Source organism: Schistocerca gregaria, chromosome 2, assembly GCF_023897955.1.
Source record: "Schistocerca gregaria isolate iqSchGreg1 chromosome 2, iqSchGreg1.2, whole genome shotgun sequence".
Taxonomy (NCBI): Eukaryota; Metazoa; Arthropoda; class Insecta; order Orthoptera; family Acrididae; genus Schistocerca; species Schistocerca gregaria.
In genome coordinates this window covers 901,487,870-901,503,087 of record NC_064921.1, presented here as the reverse complement: position 1 = coordinate 901,503,087, position 15,218 = coordinate 901,487,870, and the positions used below count along the sequence as shown (strand labels likewise).

Below are 15,218 nucleotides of genomic sequence, written 5' to 3'. Positions count from 1 at the left end.
GATGTTCTATACATTCTTAGTCTACTTTCTCGAGTATCGTGAATATTACGTTCGTTTACCCACCTCGAGACTGGAGCCGTTGCGAGCCCGGCCGTCGGCGGCGGCCACGATGGTGTCGTAGGAGCCGTAGGCGCGCGACAGCGGGTCCGGGCGCACGGGTCCGTCGTACAGATCGACGTCGTTGTGGTTGCGGAACAGGTTGTGGCGCGCCACCACGTCCTCCATGCCGGCGCGGTGCAGCTCCGGGATCAGACGCAGCCACACCGACAGCTGGTGCGCGCGGAAGTGGTTCTTCATGCGCGGTTTCATACCTGCCAGGGCAAGGACCACACTGTAGCAGACATCCGAAATAGCGTCACACCTATAAGGCAAAAATATGACTGGACAGCGGAAGAACTGCTTTTTACGAGACAGGACTATTCAGATGGAAATATGTATTATTTTGTCCATTTTGGTTGGAGATCACCGCAGCTGTTTTCGTAAGCTACACTGTACGAAATACTGCCATCAGCCACTAGAATGTTTCATATCCTGGCCGCGTCTGTGTGCTCTTTCTATGGCTACCATCTACGACGTGATTGGTTTCTAGGGTTAGGAGGCTGTCTGCAGCCATTAGTTGAAGGAAGGGTGTTTTCACAGATGATGGTGATCTGGTCAGAAGAGGCCGGCACGAGGTTGACTCATTTCTTCAGGACAGCCGATGTATCCAACATCCATTGCAGAATCTCAGGGAAGCGCTGTAAGTGGTGGCAGTAAAATGTCCAATGAAAATTTCTATATTTTGACCCTGATTCTGCTTCGTTTGAACTCAGGGAGCTCTAAAATTCCCTTTACAAACTTCTGGGACTTGTACAGGAGACTGATTAGACTATATTTTAAATTGGAAGCCATGTCCGGAAACGTACCGTTTGCGTGCTACAGTCGTTTAAAAACATGTTTCATAGGTAGGTAGGTATGCAGCACGTTAGTCATGGTGAGGGGTGCTTAATTCGGATCGGCTGATGCCATTTCTCGTCTGTCCTACCTCTCTGACTTGGTTCGAGCCTCACTCACGTGTCTGTGTCAGAGCAACATGGTTGAGATTAAGTTTGCAGGATACTCCGACATAATCCTTTAGTGTGCCGAAGCTCACGGTAACGGAAGACGTCTCGTCGCCTGATCAAGACCGTTGTCCACAATATACGACACCATCGCATACCGTTTTCGCCACAATTACGTAAAGACTTCGAGAAAATGGTACCTTCACTGTCAGCAGGCGTGACTGTGGTGCTCCAAGGAGAAGCCGCACAGCCGAAGTACAAGAGACCGTACTGCATCACTTCGAAGAGAAGCTTTCAATATAATTCGTACGTACAATGTGTGCAGCGAACTTGGTGGTCACCGCAACGAACCATACTTGTAGTCGATCAGAACGCTAACCCTCCGTTGAAACGGACAAAAATGATTTAACTGTAAACAACAATGTTCATGAAAACTGGTTAAGTTTCCTTTTTCTTTCTTTGGTTATTAATGAGTGGAACTTTAAAAGTCGACGCGTTACCCACACGTTTTCATTTGGTTGTAACAGGGAAATGCTACGTTTCCAGAAATAGGTCCAAATTCAATATATTATATACTAAGTCCCTTCTACAAGTCAGCAAGGGGAATTTTAGAGCATCCTGTATAATTTAGTGACATCGAGGAGTCGACCGGCGGACCTATGGGATGTACAAGTTGTGTATCCTCAGGGGTGAAAGTGGTGTTCTCGTGGTTGTATTTCAGAAGCTGGGATAGAGTGATCCTTCGTGATAAGTCGAGTTATATTTCTTGGAGTACGGAGAAGTGTGATATCCCTAAAGCGCGTTTTCGTGTGCGAGCGTCAATTTCGAGTTGAACTCTCCAGTGTTCTAGGCGAGTACTGCCATTAAGTGAGCGTGCACGGGCTCAGTAGCCACAGGTTTTATCTCAGATAGTGGAGCCACAAGCTTCCTGGACGGTGTGTTGTAGCGAATGACACGGACTGCGTGGGATTTAGTAGAAGCCAATAATTTCTGTAGTTCCAATGAACCGCTTGGCGGTGGCCAAGCGGTTCTAAGCGCTTCAGTCTGCTACGGTCGCAGGTTCGAATCCTGCCTCGGGCATGGATGTGTGTGATGTTCTTAGGTTAGTTAGGTTTAAGTAGTTCTAAGTTCTAGGGGACTGATGACCTCAGGTGTTAAGTTCCATAGTGCTCAGAGACATATTTTGAAAATTTGTAGTCTTTTGTGGGTGTCCTTTTTTTAAACTTTTGATTGCTATCCGGTTGTGTTTATGGATGAGACGCCAGAAACAGGAAGGTGATAGCGTTGTCCTTGTTTGCAGAGCTTGTTTTCCAATCGTGTGCTCGGATCCGCGACGTTTTAGGAAGCGGGTGGATTGCTACAGTACTGTTACGTTAGCGACAATTGTAACCCTGTCTCGCAGGTTAGTGAGAGGCTGGTGCCTATTATGTGAACTGTGTATTTGTAGCTGTGCAGGAAATTAATCCGAGGCCTCCATCAAACGTTTTCGAGGAAGAAGTCAACCGATCAATGCGTCGCGTTATTCCTCTCGCGCGCCGCACGGCGATAAGATTGCGAGCTCTTTGGCCAGGACGCGAGTAGGACATCGTCAGACTCTACTGAAGAAAAATGTTGCTATGAAATTCTTGCTATGGGCAATCGTCGTTCTAAAAATCAAACAGGTTGAAAGTCGTCTGTTGTTAGACGCTATAAGCACTTGCCTGCATCAAAGAGCCTTAGTCGCTTATCTATCTGCTAGAGTAGCTTATATTTGCATTGGAAATTGAAAGGTTTGTCTTGGAAAGTCACCTAACCTCTGAGGTGAGCCAGTCGACAGCGATGCTTGGCAGGCAGAATTAGTTCGCCAGAACTGGATGGTCAGGTGACAAAACGAGAAACAGTGTTGTTATGAATGTGATGATTTATGACGTGCCGATTTGTTTGGTTTAGACGCTTTGTTTCGTTGTAAAGAAATGGGCATGTTGAAAAGACATCGTTTTACATTATGTGAGGAGGATGCTTACTTGCACTACATTTGCAAAATGTTGCTTTGTGAAACATGAAATTTATTGACGTGAAGTACTTTTCAGTCGTATTCACCATGGCGACATTAGTTCCTTGGTAGGGTTAATAATTTCGTTGGAACAGGTGGGAATCAACATTCAATTTCTGTTCAGTCATTCGAGGCTTCGGGTTACTAATTTCATTGCCTTCCCACTCGTCAAATAATATCACTGGCGTTTATACGAATATGGGGCGATTTACCTTGTCTTTTGTATATGTACGGTCATGAAAAGTGACGTGTTACGTCGAAGGGAACTTATATGTGAAATATGAGGTTTTGTATTCAACCTCTGATATTAACGAAACGGGGTGATAAGAACTGATGGAATGCAGTGGCATGCAACCGAATGCGAAACAGTCTGTCGTGGAGGTTATAGTCAAACTGGCTAACCTTTCTGAAATAGCTGCAGGTAATGTGATAATATATACGAACTTGCAGCATGCTACAGGTGAAACATAGGTCTCCAGATTGTCTCGTAATTGATAGAAATGGTTGTACCTCTGTCGTAAGTTGCATTGAGAAGTATCTCCCTTGATTTTCTGATGGCGACTAGTTTCGGACTCTTGTTTTCATCTTCAAATCATCCGTACCGTGGCAAATACAGGCGATAACCCGTGTATAAAAACTGCTCATGCAGATCAAAGCTAACCCTTTCTTTACCAGCGTAGCTTATAAGAAACATCGTCTTTCCATAGATGTATTTTGTATCAAACCAATTTTAACTACTCTTTGCCACTGTTTACTTGTAGCTACAATCCAGTAGTGACTGTTCCCGACAGCAAATGGCAGGAACTAACGCGCGGGAAGAAGGAAACAATTGAGCGTGACTAGTTGCTGCAGTCTTCATTGCGAAGAACTGATGATAAAAAACGCGTAAAATACGTGAGTTTTGCTCTTTCGTTTACAGTGAAATAATTATCATGTGTTGTGACAAATTATCAAGTGTTGTGACAATCCTTTCTGCATAAGTACATCATACATTTGACTTGCATAATGATTTCCAGATAAGATGAACTGCGAAAAATCTTACGTTGCTTCAAAGCAACAGTGGAATGGAGTGGAAATTTCGTAATATAATGCCTTGCTTTACAAATCTATTGATGTAGGAGTTAGAAACTTTGCTTTGCAGGTATAAAATCACATTCTAGCCACTTTTTAAATATTGCGTCACTATATATGGCTTTTTGACTGGTGCTGACGTAGAATATATTATGAATTTACCTGATGATGAGTTCAATGTATACATTGATGTCTCTCATGGGGATATCTCAGATGTTGGGGACGAAGATAAAGATGAAACTGTCGAAATTGATGAAAAGTTCTCAAGCTATTTCTGAAGCAGCTGTCATGAATTTCATTCAGATGGTGTAAAAGGAGAATGGAGCTGAAATTTCGGCAATTAGAGAGGAGCAAGAAACAGAAAATGGATTCCCAAAGGTAGGGATCACTAACACAAGTAAAAATATTGAGAATGTACATAAGTATAATTACGGATCTTAGACGTCAATGTCTTTACGTTTCTGGCTGTTGCAGTCAGGAGTGGTGAAGTTATTGATTCTCAGCCAAAATCAGATGTAAGCGACAACAATAAAAATGAAGAAGAACCATCTACACGTGAGCAGCAGCAGCAAGTAAAACATAGATGCAAGCGTAGTGATTATAAATTTATAAAACTTATTTTGTGGTACAAGACACAGAATGGAAAGGATCCCTTCCACCACCACCAGTAGAGGAAATGACACCTTTGCAATATTATAAAATATTTATGAATGATGACGTATTTGAACTCATTGCTGAGCAGTCCAATATCAATGCTTTGCAGAAAGATTCAGTTTATCTTCGTGACGAACAAAAATGAAATGGAGCAGTTTTTTGGTATTTTAGTGCACATGGCCGTAATCAAAATGCCTTCAAGATTGCCCACTTTTATCTGCATTGCAGTCATCATTGAAGACACTCCCTCCAGAAGAATACCAAGCTCTTGATGAACAGGTAATACCATTCAAGGATAGAACCGGTTTGAAACGGTACGTAAGAAAAAAGCCGCACAAGTGGGGCTACAAATCTTTTACGAGAGCTGGTGCTTCAGGCATGATGTATGATTTTGAAATTTATGTTGGCAAAAACACCTGCAGTGATAGAGGATTAGGTTCGTCTGGGGATATTGTTTTGGCATTGACGGAAACACAGCATTTCAAAGTGTTAACTGATAGTTGGTTTTCATCTATGCCATTAGCAGTTGTCCTGAAAGAAAGGGGCATCGAATTCTGTGGCACTATCGGGACAGACAGGATGGGAAAATGTCCCTTGAAAACTGAAGTGGAGCTCAAGAAAACTGGACGTGGCTCCTGTGACTGGAGAGTGGAGACAACGAACAATGTAGCTTTAGTACGCTGCTTTGACAGAAAATGCATAAATTTCGTGTCAACATATGCTTGTGTTGAGCCCATGGCAACATGTAGACGCTATTCTGCATCTGAAAAGAAATTCATTGATGTACCTAGACCTTACATAGTGGAAAAAGTACAACAAACATATGGCGGGGTCGTGAACCGTGCTGACATGTTGATAGAACTATACCGTATCAACTTGAGGTCACGGAAATGGTATATCTATATCTACATCTACATCCATACTCCGCAAGCCACCTGACGGTGTGTGGCGGAGGGTACCCTGAGTACCTCTATCGGTTCTCCCTTCTATTCCAGTCTCGTATTGTACGTGGAAAGAAGGATTGTCGGTATGCTTCTGTGTGGGCTCTAATCTCTCTAATTTTATCCTCATGGTCTCTTCGCGAGATATCCGTAGGAGGGAGCAATATACTGCTTTACTCTTCGGTGAAGGTATGTTCTCGAAACTTTAACAAAAGCCCGTACCGAGCTACTGAGCGTCTCTCCTGCAGAGTCTTCCACTGGAGTTTATCGATCATCTCCGTAACACTTTCGCGATTACTAAATGATCCTGTAACGAAGCGCGCTGCTCTCCGTTGGATCTTCTCTATCTCTTCCATCAACCCTATCTGGTGCGGATCCCACATTGCTGAGCAGTATTCAAGCAGTGGGCGAACAAGCGTATTGTAACCTACTTCCTTTGTTGTCGGATTTCATTTCCTTAGGATTCTTCCAATGAATCTCAGCCTGGCATCTGCTTTACCGACGATCAACTTTATATGATCATTCCATTTTAAATCACTCCTAATGCGTACTCCCAGATAATTTATGGAATTAACTGCTTCCAGTTGCTGACCTGCTATTTTGTAGCTAAATGATAAGGGACCTATCTTCCTATGTATTCGCATCACATTACACTTGTCTACATTGAGATTCAATTGCCATTCCGTGCTCCACGCGTCAATTCGCTGCAGATCCTCCTGCATTTCAGTACAATTTTCCATTGTTGCAACCGCTCGATACACCACAGCATCATCTGCAAAAAGCCTCAGTGAACTTCCGATGTCATCCACCAGGTCATTTATGTATATTGTGAATAGCAACGGTCCTATGACACTCCCCTGCGGCACATCTGAAATCACTCTTACTTCGGAAGACTTCTCTCCATTGAGAATGACGTGCTGCGTTCTGTTATCTAGGAACTCCTCAATCCAATCACACAATTGATCTGATAGTCCGTATGCTCTTACTTTGTTCATTAAACGACTGTGGGGAACTGTGTCAAACGCCTTGCGGAAGTCAATAAACACGGCATCTACCTGTGAACCCGTGTCTAAGGCCCTCTGAGTCTCGTGGACGAATAGCGCGAGCTGGGTTTCACACGATCGTCTTTTTCGAAACCCATGCTGATTCCTACAGAGTAGATTTCTAGTCTCCAGAAAAGACATTATACTCGAACATAATACGTGTTCCAAAATTCTACAACTGATCGACGTTAGAGATATAGGTCTATAGTTCTGCACATCTGTTCGACGTCCCTTCTTGAAAACGGGGATGACCTGTGCCCTTTTCCAATCCTTTGGAACGCTTCGCTCTTCTAGAGACCTACGGTACACCGCTGCAAGAAGGGGGGCAAGTTCCTTCGCGTACTCTGTGTAAAATCGAACTGGTATCCCATCAGGACCTGCGGCCTTTCCTCTTTTGAGCGATTTTAATTGTTTCTCTCTCCCTCTGTCGTGTATTGCGATATCTACCATTTTGTCAACTGTGCGACAATCTAGAGAAGGAAGCACAGTGCAGTCTTGCTCTGTGAAACAGCTTTGGAAGAAGACATTTAGTAATTCGGCCTTTAGTCTGTCATCCTCTGTTTCAGTACCATTTTGGTCACAGAGTGACTGGACATTTTGTTTTGATCCACCTACCGCTTTGACATAGAACCAAAATTTCTTAGGATTTTCTGCATTGTGTACTGGTGTCTTGTCTGCAGCAGTTGTCAATGGATGGCTACTCCACCGACGTCATATGGTCCAACGTGGCAAAACCTCAAAGATGTCACTACTGCAGTTCCAAGCTAATACTGCTGCAGGTCTACTGCTTGCGGGGAAATCAGCTTCCCAAAAGAGGAGAGGAAGACCAAGTTCTGAAATGTTGACAAGGACTGTATGTGCAGCTACAGTTACGGATGTGCGTTTTGATGGGTTCGAACACTTTGCACTTATGGCAGAGAAGAAAGGTCGATGTAAAGTTTGCATTAAGTCTACTACACAAATTTTTTGCACCAAGTGTAAAGTGCATCTGTGTCTCACAGTAAATAAGAAGTATTTCCCCATCTTTCATGGAATGTAATAACTTCAAAAGGAGAAGATACAACACACACTGATGTCTAACAATACACATGAAAGTATAACAGTGAAATGTTTGCAGTGCAAAAAATTTCAAATTTTTACTAATACGCAGAGTTGAATTTGTTAATTACTCGAATGAAAATTAGTTATCACCACATTGTCAATAATAAAAATGCTGTGCATAGACTTCTAAGCTGTAAAATGTGATGTATAATCCAATATGTTGCTTAAGTGAACACATGTTTATTGAGTTTTGTTTCTATGATGTCACTATCTGTAAGAACCACTGTTGCTGAAAAGCAACATTCAAAACTTTTTGGAATAAAACATATAAAAAAGGATTATATCGTATTTTACATTTATGCATCTAAGTAAGTGTAAAAACGAATGCAGATTTTTTTTTCTCAAAACTTCGAAATTCGCTAAAGAAAGGGCTAAGTAAGCCATTGTGCCGCTGTGATCTTCACTACAGGGGCAGTTTTTGTGCCTGGGTTACTGCCTGTATTTGCCGCACTTAAGGTTTCTATCATATGCATTTCGTCTTCTATTACCGATTAGTCGGAGCTGAAACCAAATTTCTTATTGAACGATAGGATAAGTTTGTTTATCTCATCTACCAATTTTAGGGCCACCCTCATGCAGTGCTCACCACTGGTTACCTCCGCTCCGCCCCCTGTTACTATTAGCAACCAATATTGTGGCTACATGATAGACAATACGTGGAGCGTTGAAAGCCGTAAACATGATTGGCCTTTTGCGACCTCGCACTCAAGAGTTTCATTGTTAGCCTGTATGTTTCGGCCATATGAATATTGAAAGTCGATTTTTGTATAGTCGTTTAGCCTAAGGGCATCATATATTCTCGGTAACATATGTTGCAAATTCTAACAGTTTGTCCAATATACAGGGTAATCAGCTATGATGTTCTAAGTCAGATATTTCCGGAAACAAAAGATATCGTCATTCTGTTTAGCCAGGTCGTCTCAACAAGTCCTAAATAAACGCCATATTTTTTTCGTAGATATATTAATTACACTGATATCGGTATCAACTTCCCAAATGGAATTTCCGTTATTTCCCTTGGTTGAATGTGAATTCTAGAAGTGAGTAATTCAACGGCGTTTCACTCTTGTAAAAGCCGTTAGCAGTTTAGAAGCAATTACAAACAGAAATGTGCGTGTTTTGAACAAGAAACCGATTGCTGTGTTATGCGGAAGCTCGTAATTTGATACTTATAAGAGGCACAAAACAAAATTAGCTTTCGTTGTGTGTCTCTTGTGTGTGTGGCTGGGGGGGGGGGGGGGGGGGCTGCTAGGCGGGAGTCCAACAAGAATGACTGTTCAGCGAATGTATCTGAAAATTGTTGCTGTAAGGACACTATAAGTCTATACAAATGCTAATCAGCAAGCTGACCCAAAGGAATATATGTCAAAAAATGGTTCAAATGGCTCTGAGCACTATGCGACTAAACATCTGTGGTCATCAGTCGCCTAGAACTTAGAACTAATTAAACCTAACTAACCTAAGGACATCACACACATCCATGCCCGAGGCAGGATTCGAACCTGCGACCGTAGCAGTCGCGCGGTTCCGGACTGAGCGCCTAGAACCGCGAGACCACCGCGGCCGGCGAATATATGTCCTTGCAGCTGTTGCTCATAATCCACATGTTAGCTACAGATATAAGTGGCGTGTTTTAAGGAAGTACCGTTCTGAAATAAAAAAAAAGACGTGCTATGGTATCTCAATAATTTTATTTTTACATGAAAACCTGTGCCTTAATCTACTTTTCTACATAATTTCCGTCAATACTGAGGCACTTGTCATAACGTTGTAGCAGTTTTCGAATACCCTCCTCATAGAAGTCTGCCGCCTGACTTGTTAACCACTGCATCACCACTGTTTTGACTTTGTCATCTTCTTGAAGATGCTGACCGCCCAGATGTTTCTTCAAGTGCAGGAACAGATGGTAGTCAGTGGGCGCAAAGTAGCGACCGTACGGAGGATGATCTAGAGTTTCCCATAGAAAAGATTGGTCTGATTCGCCACATGCGGACGGGCACTGTTTGCAGCAGAACGACGTTCATGCTCAACTTCCATGGACTGTTGATTAGATTCTGGTGTAACGTAGGCCACCCATGTTTCATCGCCCGTAACAACTTGGATTAAGAAATCATCACCGACGTTGTGGTACCACTCAAGGAAAGTCAATGCACTGTCTAGACGTTTGGTTTTGTGCACATCCCGTCAACATTTTCTGTACCCAAAGTGCGCTCAATGTTCGGTAATTCAAGTGCTCGGTCACAGTGCAATACAAAACACTACGAGAAACATTAGGAAAGTCATTCCGCAAGGAGGAAATCGTAAAGCGTCTGTTTCCTCTCAGCGTATCGTCCATTTCCTGCACCAAACTTTCATTAACGACCGAAGGACGCCCACTCCATTGTTCATCATGCACATTTGTGCGGCCGTCTTTAAATGCTGTCACCACTTTCTTAGCATTCAATCACTCATAATGTTTTCTCCATAAACTGCACAGATCTCACTATGAATATCGATCGCTTTTAGGCCTTTAGCACTAAGAAATCTTATAACAGCCCGTAATTCACAGTCGGCGGGACTCACGATTATCGGAGGCATCTTAAACACTCAGCACACAACGTAAACAAGGAAGAATCAGACTTCAATGGCGTCACTACGTAGATTAAGGTACAGGCTTTCATGTAAAAATAAAATTATTGAGACATCTTAGCACGTCTTTTTCAATTTCAAAACGGTACTTACTTAAAAATAAACACGCCTCATACTTGGAGTGCCTTTGGAATAAGTCAATGCAGCGCTGTTCGCACTTTGTGCGCTAACAGCTTCCATCCGTATCATGCCTTACTTGACCTGCAGATTAAACAGTGGGATTGCAATAAATGTAAATTTAAGGGAGATCACTGATGTCAGCTGCAGCGGGACGTTATGTGGAATCAGCAGCGACGAGTGAAAATGCGTACCGCATCGGTATCTCCTGCTTACTAGGCAATAGCGTTAACTACTAGGCCATTTGGAACACAGCGTTATCGCAACTGCCTGGACTATCTCGGCAAGCCTCACGGCCGATCCACATTCCCACTGAACGCCACCTGTCCGCAGTCCCTGTCCACTGAATCCACGTTCGCTACTCTGAGATCCCCACGGGAGATCGGATGCATTTGCGCATCCGCATTGTAGAACACGGATCCATTGCTCAGCTGACATGTCCGAAAGAACAGACACCATGCATTCATATAAGAAGCACGGATTTCTCTCACTCGTTTCTGATGTGCCATCATGAGAATACATTCTTTCTTCAAAAAATACTGTGTGAACAATTTGGTCCTTGCTTCACTGAAGAAACGTGAACGTGAAGGCGTCATTAGTAAACCAACACGTTCGTTTGATACGACGCCAATGAGCCTTGTCTCTGGAGTAAACTCAAAGATAAAATCCATGCACAAGTTCCAATAATCCAAAAGGATTTAAAATCTGACACTGTTGCAGTATACTCAGCGATAGCGAAGAAATCTGTTCAGCCTGTCCATAAGTCATTGCACTAGCACCTGCAAACGTGTATTGCATTAGAAAGTGGGATTTCGAACACTTGAATACATTAACTGAATTTTACGGAACCGTTTATGACTGTATTCTTTTTTGCTTTCCTTGCGGTTGTTGTTGCTGATGTAATTAAGCAAAAATGGTGTATCTTAACATTAAACATACCATGCGGAATTATTATTTAATAATCTATGTATTTCAACTGCTGTTTAACAAATCTGTCAAATTTTATGTACGCGCGCGTTTCATTCAGTGCTTTTGACAGTAACAAGAACGAAACTGTTACTGTATTTACCTGGAGAAATATCCTCAGATGCCATGTCCTTTTCCTTCCACTTGGTTTATCTAGCCAACCACAAGTAGCCAAGAGTGATTATAATCAGTTTTAAATCAAACTTTTATTCATTATCCCGCTTTTGTAAGCAACGCTCTTTGCTGCGTCAAGCCGGAGCACGAACCTCCGCGTACGGGAGAAATCGGTTTCATTACCAAAGCAGGTAAATCGTAAGCTGTAAATACTGTAATTCCCCCAAAACCACTAATCAGATTAAGAAGAGTCAACGCCGCTGAACTCTTCTCTTTCAGAGCCGCTCTACTAGCGGCAGAAAGTACTGAAGTTGTATTTTCGATCTAAAAGCAAAGTTGATAACGTTATCTCTGCAATTTATATAGCTACAGAAACAGGTTGCAGTTCATTCGGTAAGGAGTTTTCAGGATTAATTTTAATGAAAACTGAATTATGTTACCCTAAACGCTTGGGGAAATATCTGGAATGAACAGTTTAGCTGAATCACCTTGTAAAATACGGTGCACACAGAGAAGTTCGGTTTGTAAGTGACGGTTTGTGGTACGCTTCGTGCTTTAAACTTAAGTTAGGAATTTATCTATCTTTAATTTTATCATTTGTGAAAAAACTAATCGAGACAGTTTTTGCACAGAAAATGTATGGAACTTCATACGAAAACGTATCGATGAATTCTGTGCATACATGCAGTATTTCGCTAGATGTAGCGGGAGGAGGGAGGGTTAAATGTGCTAAATTGCTGTTTGTCGTGGACGTTTACACTTGTCCATTATTTTGAGGTATTAGTTTTGTTAAGTTCAGCTGTTGTACTTCATGTACAGTGACCAATGGAATTCTCATTCTGTTAGACATAGCCTTATGTCATTCTTATATTTGTCAGGATGACATGAAGTGTTACTCACTGTAACATCATTTTATAGTAGCTTTCCTATGTATCTGACATTGATGATTCATAGTTTATTTATTAAACCTTAAACCCACACAGTTCATGCTACTATCAGTTCATTTCCTATAGTGTAATTTATATGTAGTTCAGTTTTTTATGCTCTTTTCAAAAATCTATTTTTACTGTTATTACTACATTAGCTAAGTGGTTTATGTAAATGCTGGCAAGCGGACTAACTTGCCCACGTTACTATCACTACAGTCTGTGTTACAAAATACGATTGAATTTTGGAACCAATTTCTGTTTGTTGAAAAAGGCTACAGCTAAAATTACCTTGAAAACGAACAGAGAGACCACGAAGGAGGACTGAAAGACATGTACAGTCGCCAGTTCTTCTTTGTGAGAAAGGAAGAGGTGATAGGCTGTTAAAGATCTAGCGATTTGTGTAGACATACATTTAACGTTATGTTTCTATTACTGCATATTTGGCTACATTCCGAAAGTACGAAAGCACTGAGATCTTTAGTATAAAATTTACCAAAACCGGGTCGGTAATTTGATTCGTTCAGATGGTTCAAGTGGCTCTGAGCAGTATGGGACTTAACATCTGAGGTCATCAGTTCCCTAGAACGTAGAACTACTTAAACCTAAATAACCTAAGGAGCTGAATACATAGAGCTTCCATGAAGAGTAGATGTGCCGCTAAATCCTCCTCTCCCGTAACGTGTACACGTCTCTTTGCAAAGTGCACGCCTGCTCTCCGATGCAAAATACCCCGTCGGCAGGGCGCCATGTCCGGGGCAGGGTTCGAACCTGCGACCGTAGCGGTCGCGCATTTCCAGACGAAGCGCCTAGGACCGCTCGGCCACAACGGCCGGCATTTTGTTTCGTATAATGTGGAACTATGCGAATATGATATGGGACAGACATTCACGTTTTGTACGTTTGTGCGTAACTGGACGACGTATGTCGCGCACTACATTAACAAAGCGGATGCAAAAGCTATCATGGGGTGCCTACTACTGAGCCACAAATACTTTGCTACCAAACTACACGAACGTAAATGTATGAAATTCGTTCCTGCAGTTATGACAAGAGATACTGACTTTCGGAGCCAAGCTTCATCAGCACTTACGCTCGAGATGGACATGTACGTAGAAGCGGAATCCGACGAGGCTTTCATCCCTCCTGGCGAATGTGAAAGAAGGAAAGAACCTGGCGGCGAGAGTTATCGGCAAATAGTTAGCACGTGCCGTGGAAGCGCTGCGACCCGCCTGAATGCGGTGAGGGTGGCGAAATTAGGTTCATTCCGGGAGGTGCGCTGGATGTGCGCGCCAAGCCTACCAAGATGGATGCGGAGCGGGGCGGAGCGCGGGGAACTTGGGACAAGGCGCCGGGGCGCAGCGCTTTCTTCGCGCCAAAGTTCCGAATAATGGCTGAGCACCGCCCCATCCGCCCCCCCCCCCCCCTCCACCCTCGCACCGATACACGCCCCCACAGCCCCACACAGTTCCCTCGGAAGCGCTGCAGGGAAAGTGGATAGACGCGAACAAGCGCCCTGCCGACGGGGTATTTTGCATCGGAGAGCAGGCGTGCACTTTGCAAAGAGACGTGTACACGTTACAGGAGGGCAGGATTTAGCGGCACTCCTAGTCTTCATGGAAACTATGTATTCAGCTCCGGAGATTACATGGAATTACAATGGAAATTCGTTCTTTCAAATCCATCCGTTAGTTGGGCACTTTTAGGAACGGCAACAGCGAGTCTCTTCTGCGTCACGTATTCGTACTATGCGGAGTACTATTAAGTCAGAGGCGGAAAGTACATCCTATTGTACCACGTATTAGGGTTATTTTCGGGCATCGGGCACGGGAAGATTGACTGTCTAAATTATTTTTTAGATGCGGGTAAAAGCACATCGAGGCTTGCTTTAAGGTAGTCAAAAGGAAATAGGTAGAAGATGGAAGTGTCCTCGTGCAGGAGTTGTTTCCATGGTATGAAATACTAGTATGGTATGTCGTGCCCTCGTGTACGACCATTGGCATGCTTTTGTCAGACGGCCGCACCCCGTAAGTAACCTGCTTTACTAAAAGCAATATTTGATAGATTCTGGTCAAATAGTTTTAGGAAAACTCTAAGAAGATAAGGATGATTCTGTCCTGCCACTGCTGACCTCTCCCACTTCCCACCATTAGTCAACCTCAGTCCCACTGGGAATATCAGAGACGCCATCGAATGAGGTGTGCGGGCCTAGGATGTAGTTCCCATAGACTTCCGTGAGTTGTGGGAGGCGCTATTGCGGTTGTGGGTCAGGGTGGTGCCTAAATATTTTCGGTGGCTCATGTAGTACATGTCAGGATAGATTGCCTCGGTCAACGGTAAGGTTTTTTACGCTACCAGTTAAAATGCTCAATAAAGTACGTTTCTCCTCCAGACAGCAGAAATGCACATGATTCGAGAAAGAGGGTGTTAAGGTGGTATTAAATGACAACTGAGAGAAACTGGAATAAAGATAGTATTACAATCTATAAATAAATGACATATGTTGAGAAATGAGAAATTCCTATCTCTGCCTCCTCTGGGCTATGAAAGAATTCATTTGTGACAAATGAAAATTTGATTTCAAC

General features: G+C 43.0%; 1 protein-coding gene across 1 annotated transcript in view; it reads right to left on the bottom strand.

Annotated features, from left to right (window-relative positions):
* LOC126335344 (neuroligin-4, X-linked-like) overlaps nucleotides 1-15,218 on the bottom strand; it is a 397,024-nt gene that overhangs the window by 45,690 nt on the left and 336,116 nt on the right. The window contains exon 9 of the mRNA XM_049998528.1: nucleotides 64-311. Within this exon, the coding sequence (XP_049854485.1) occupies nucleotides 64-311 (248 nt within the window). The remainder of the gene's footprint in view (nucleotides 1-63; nucleotides 312-15,218) is intronic.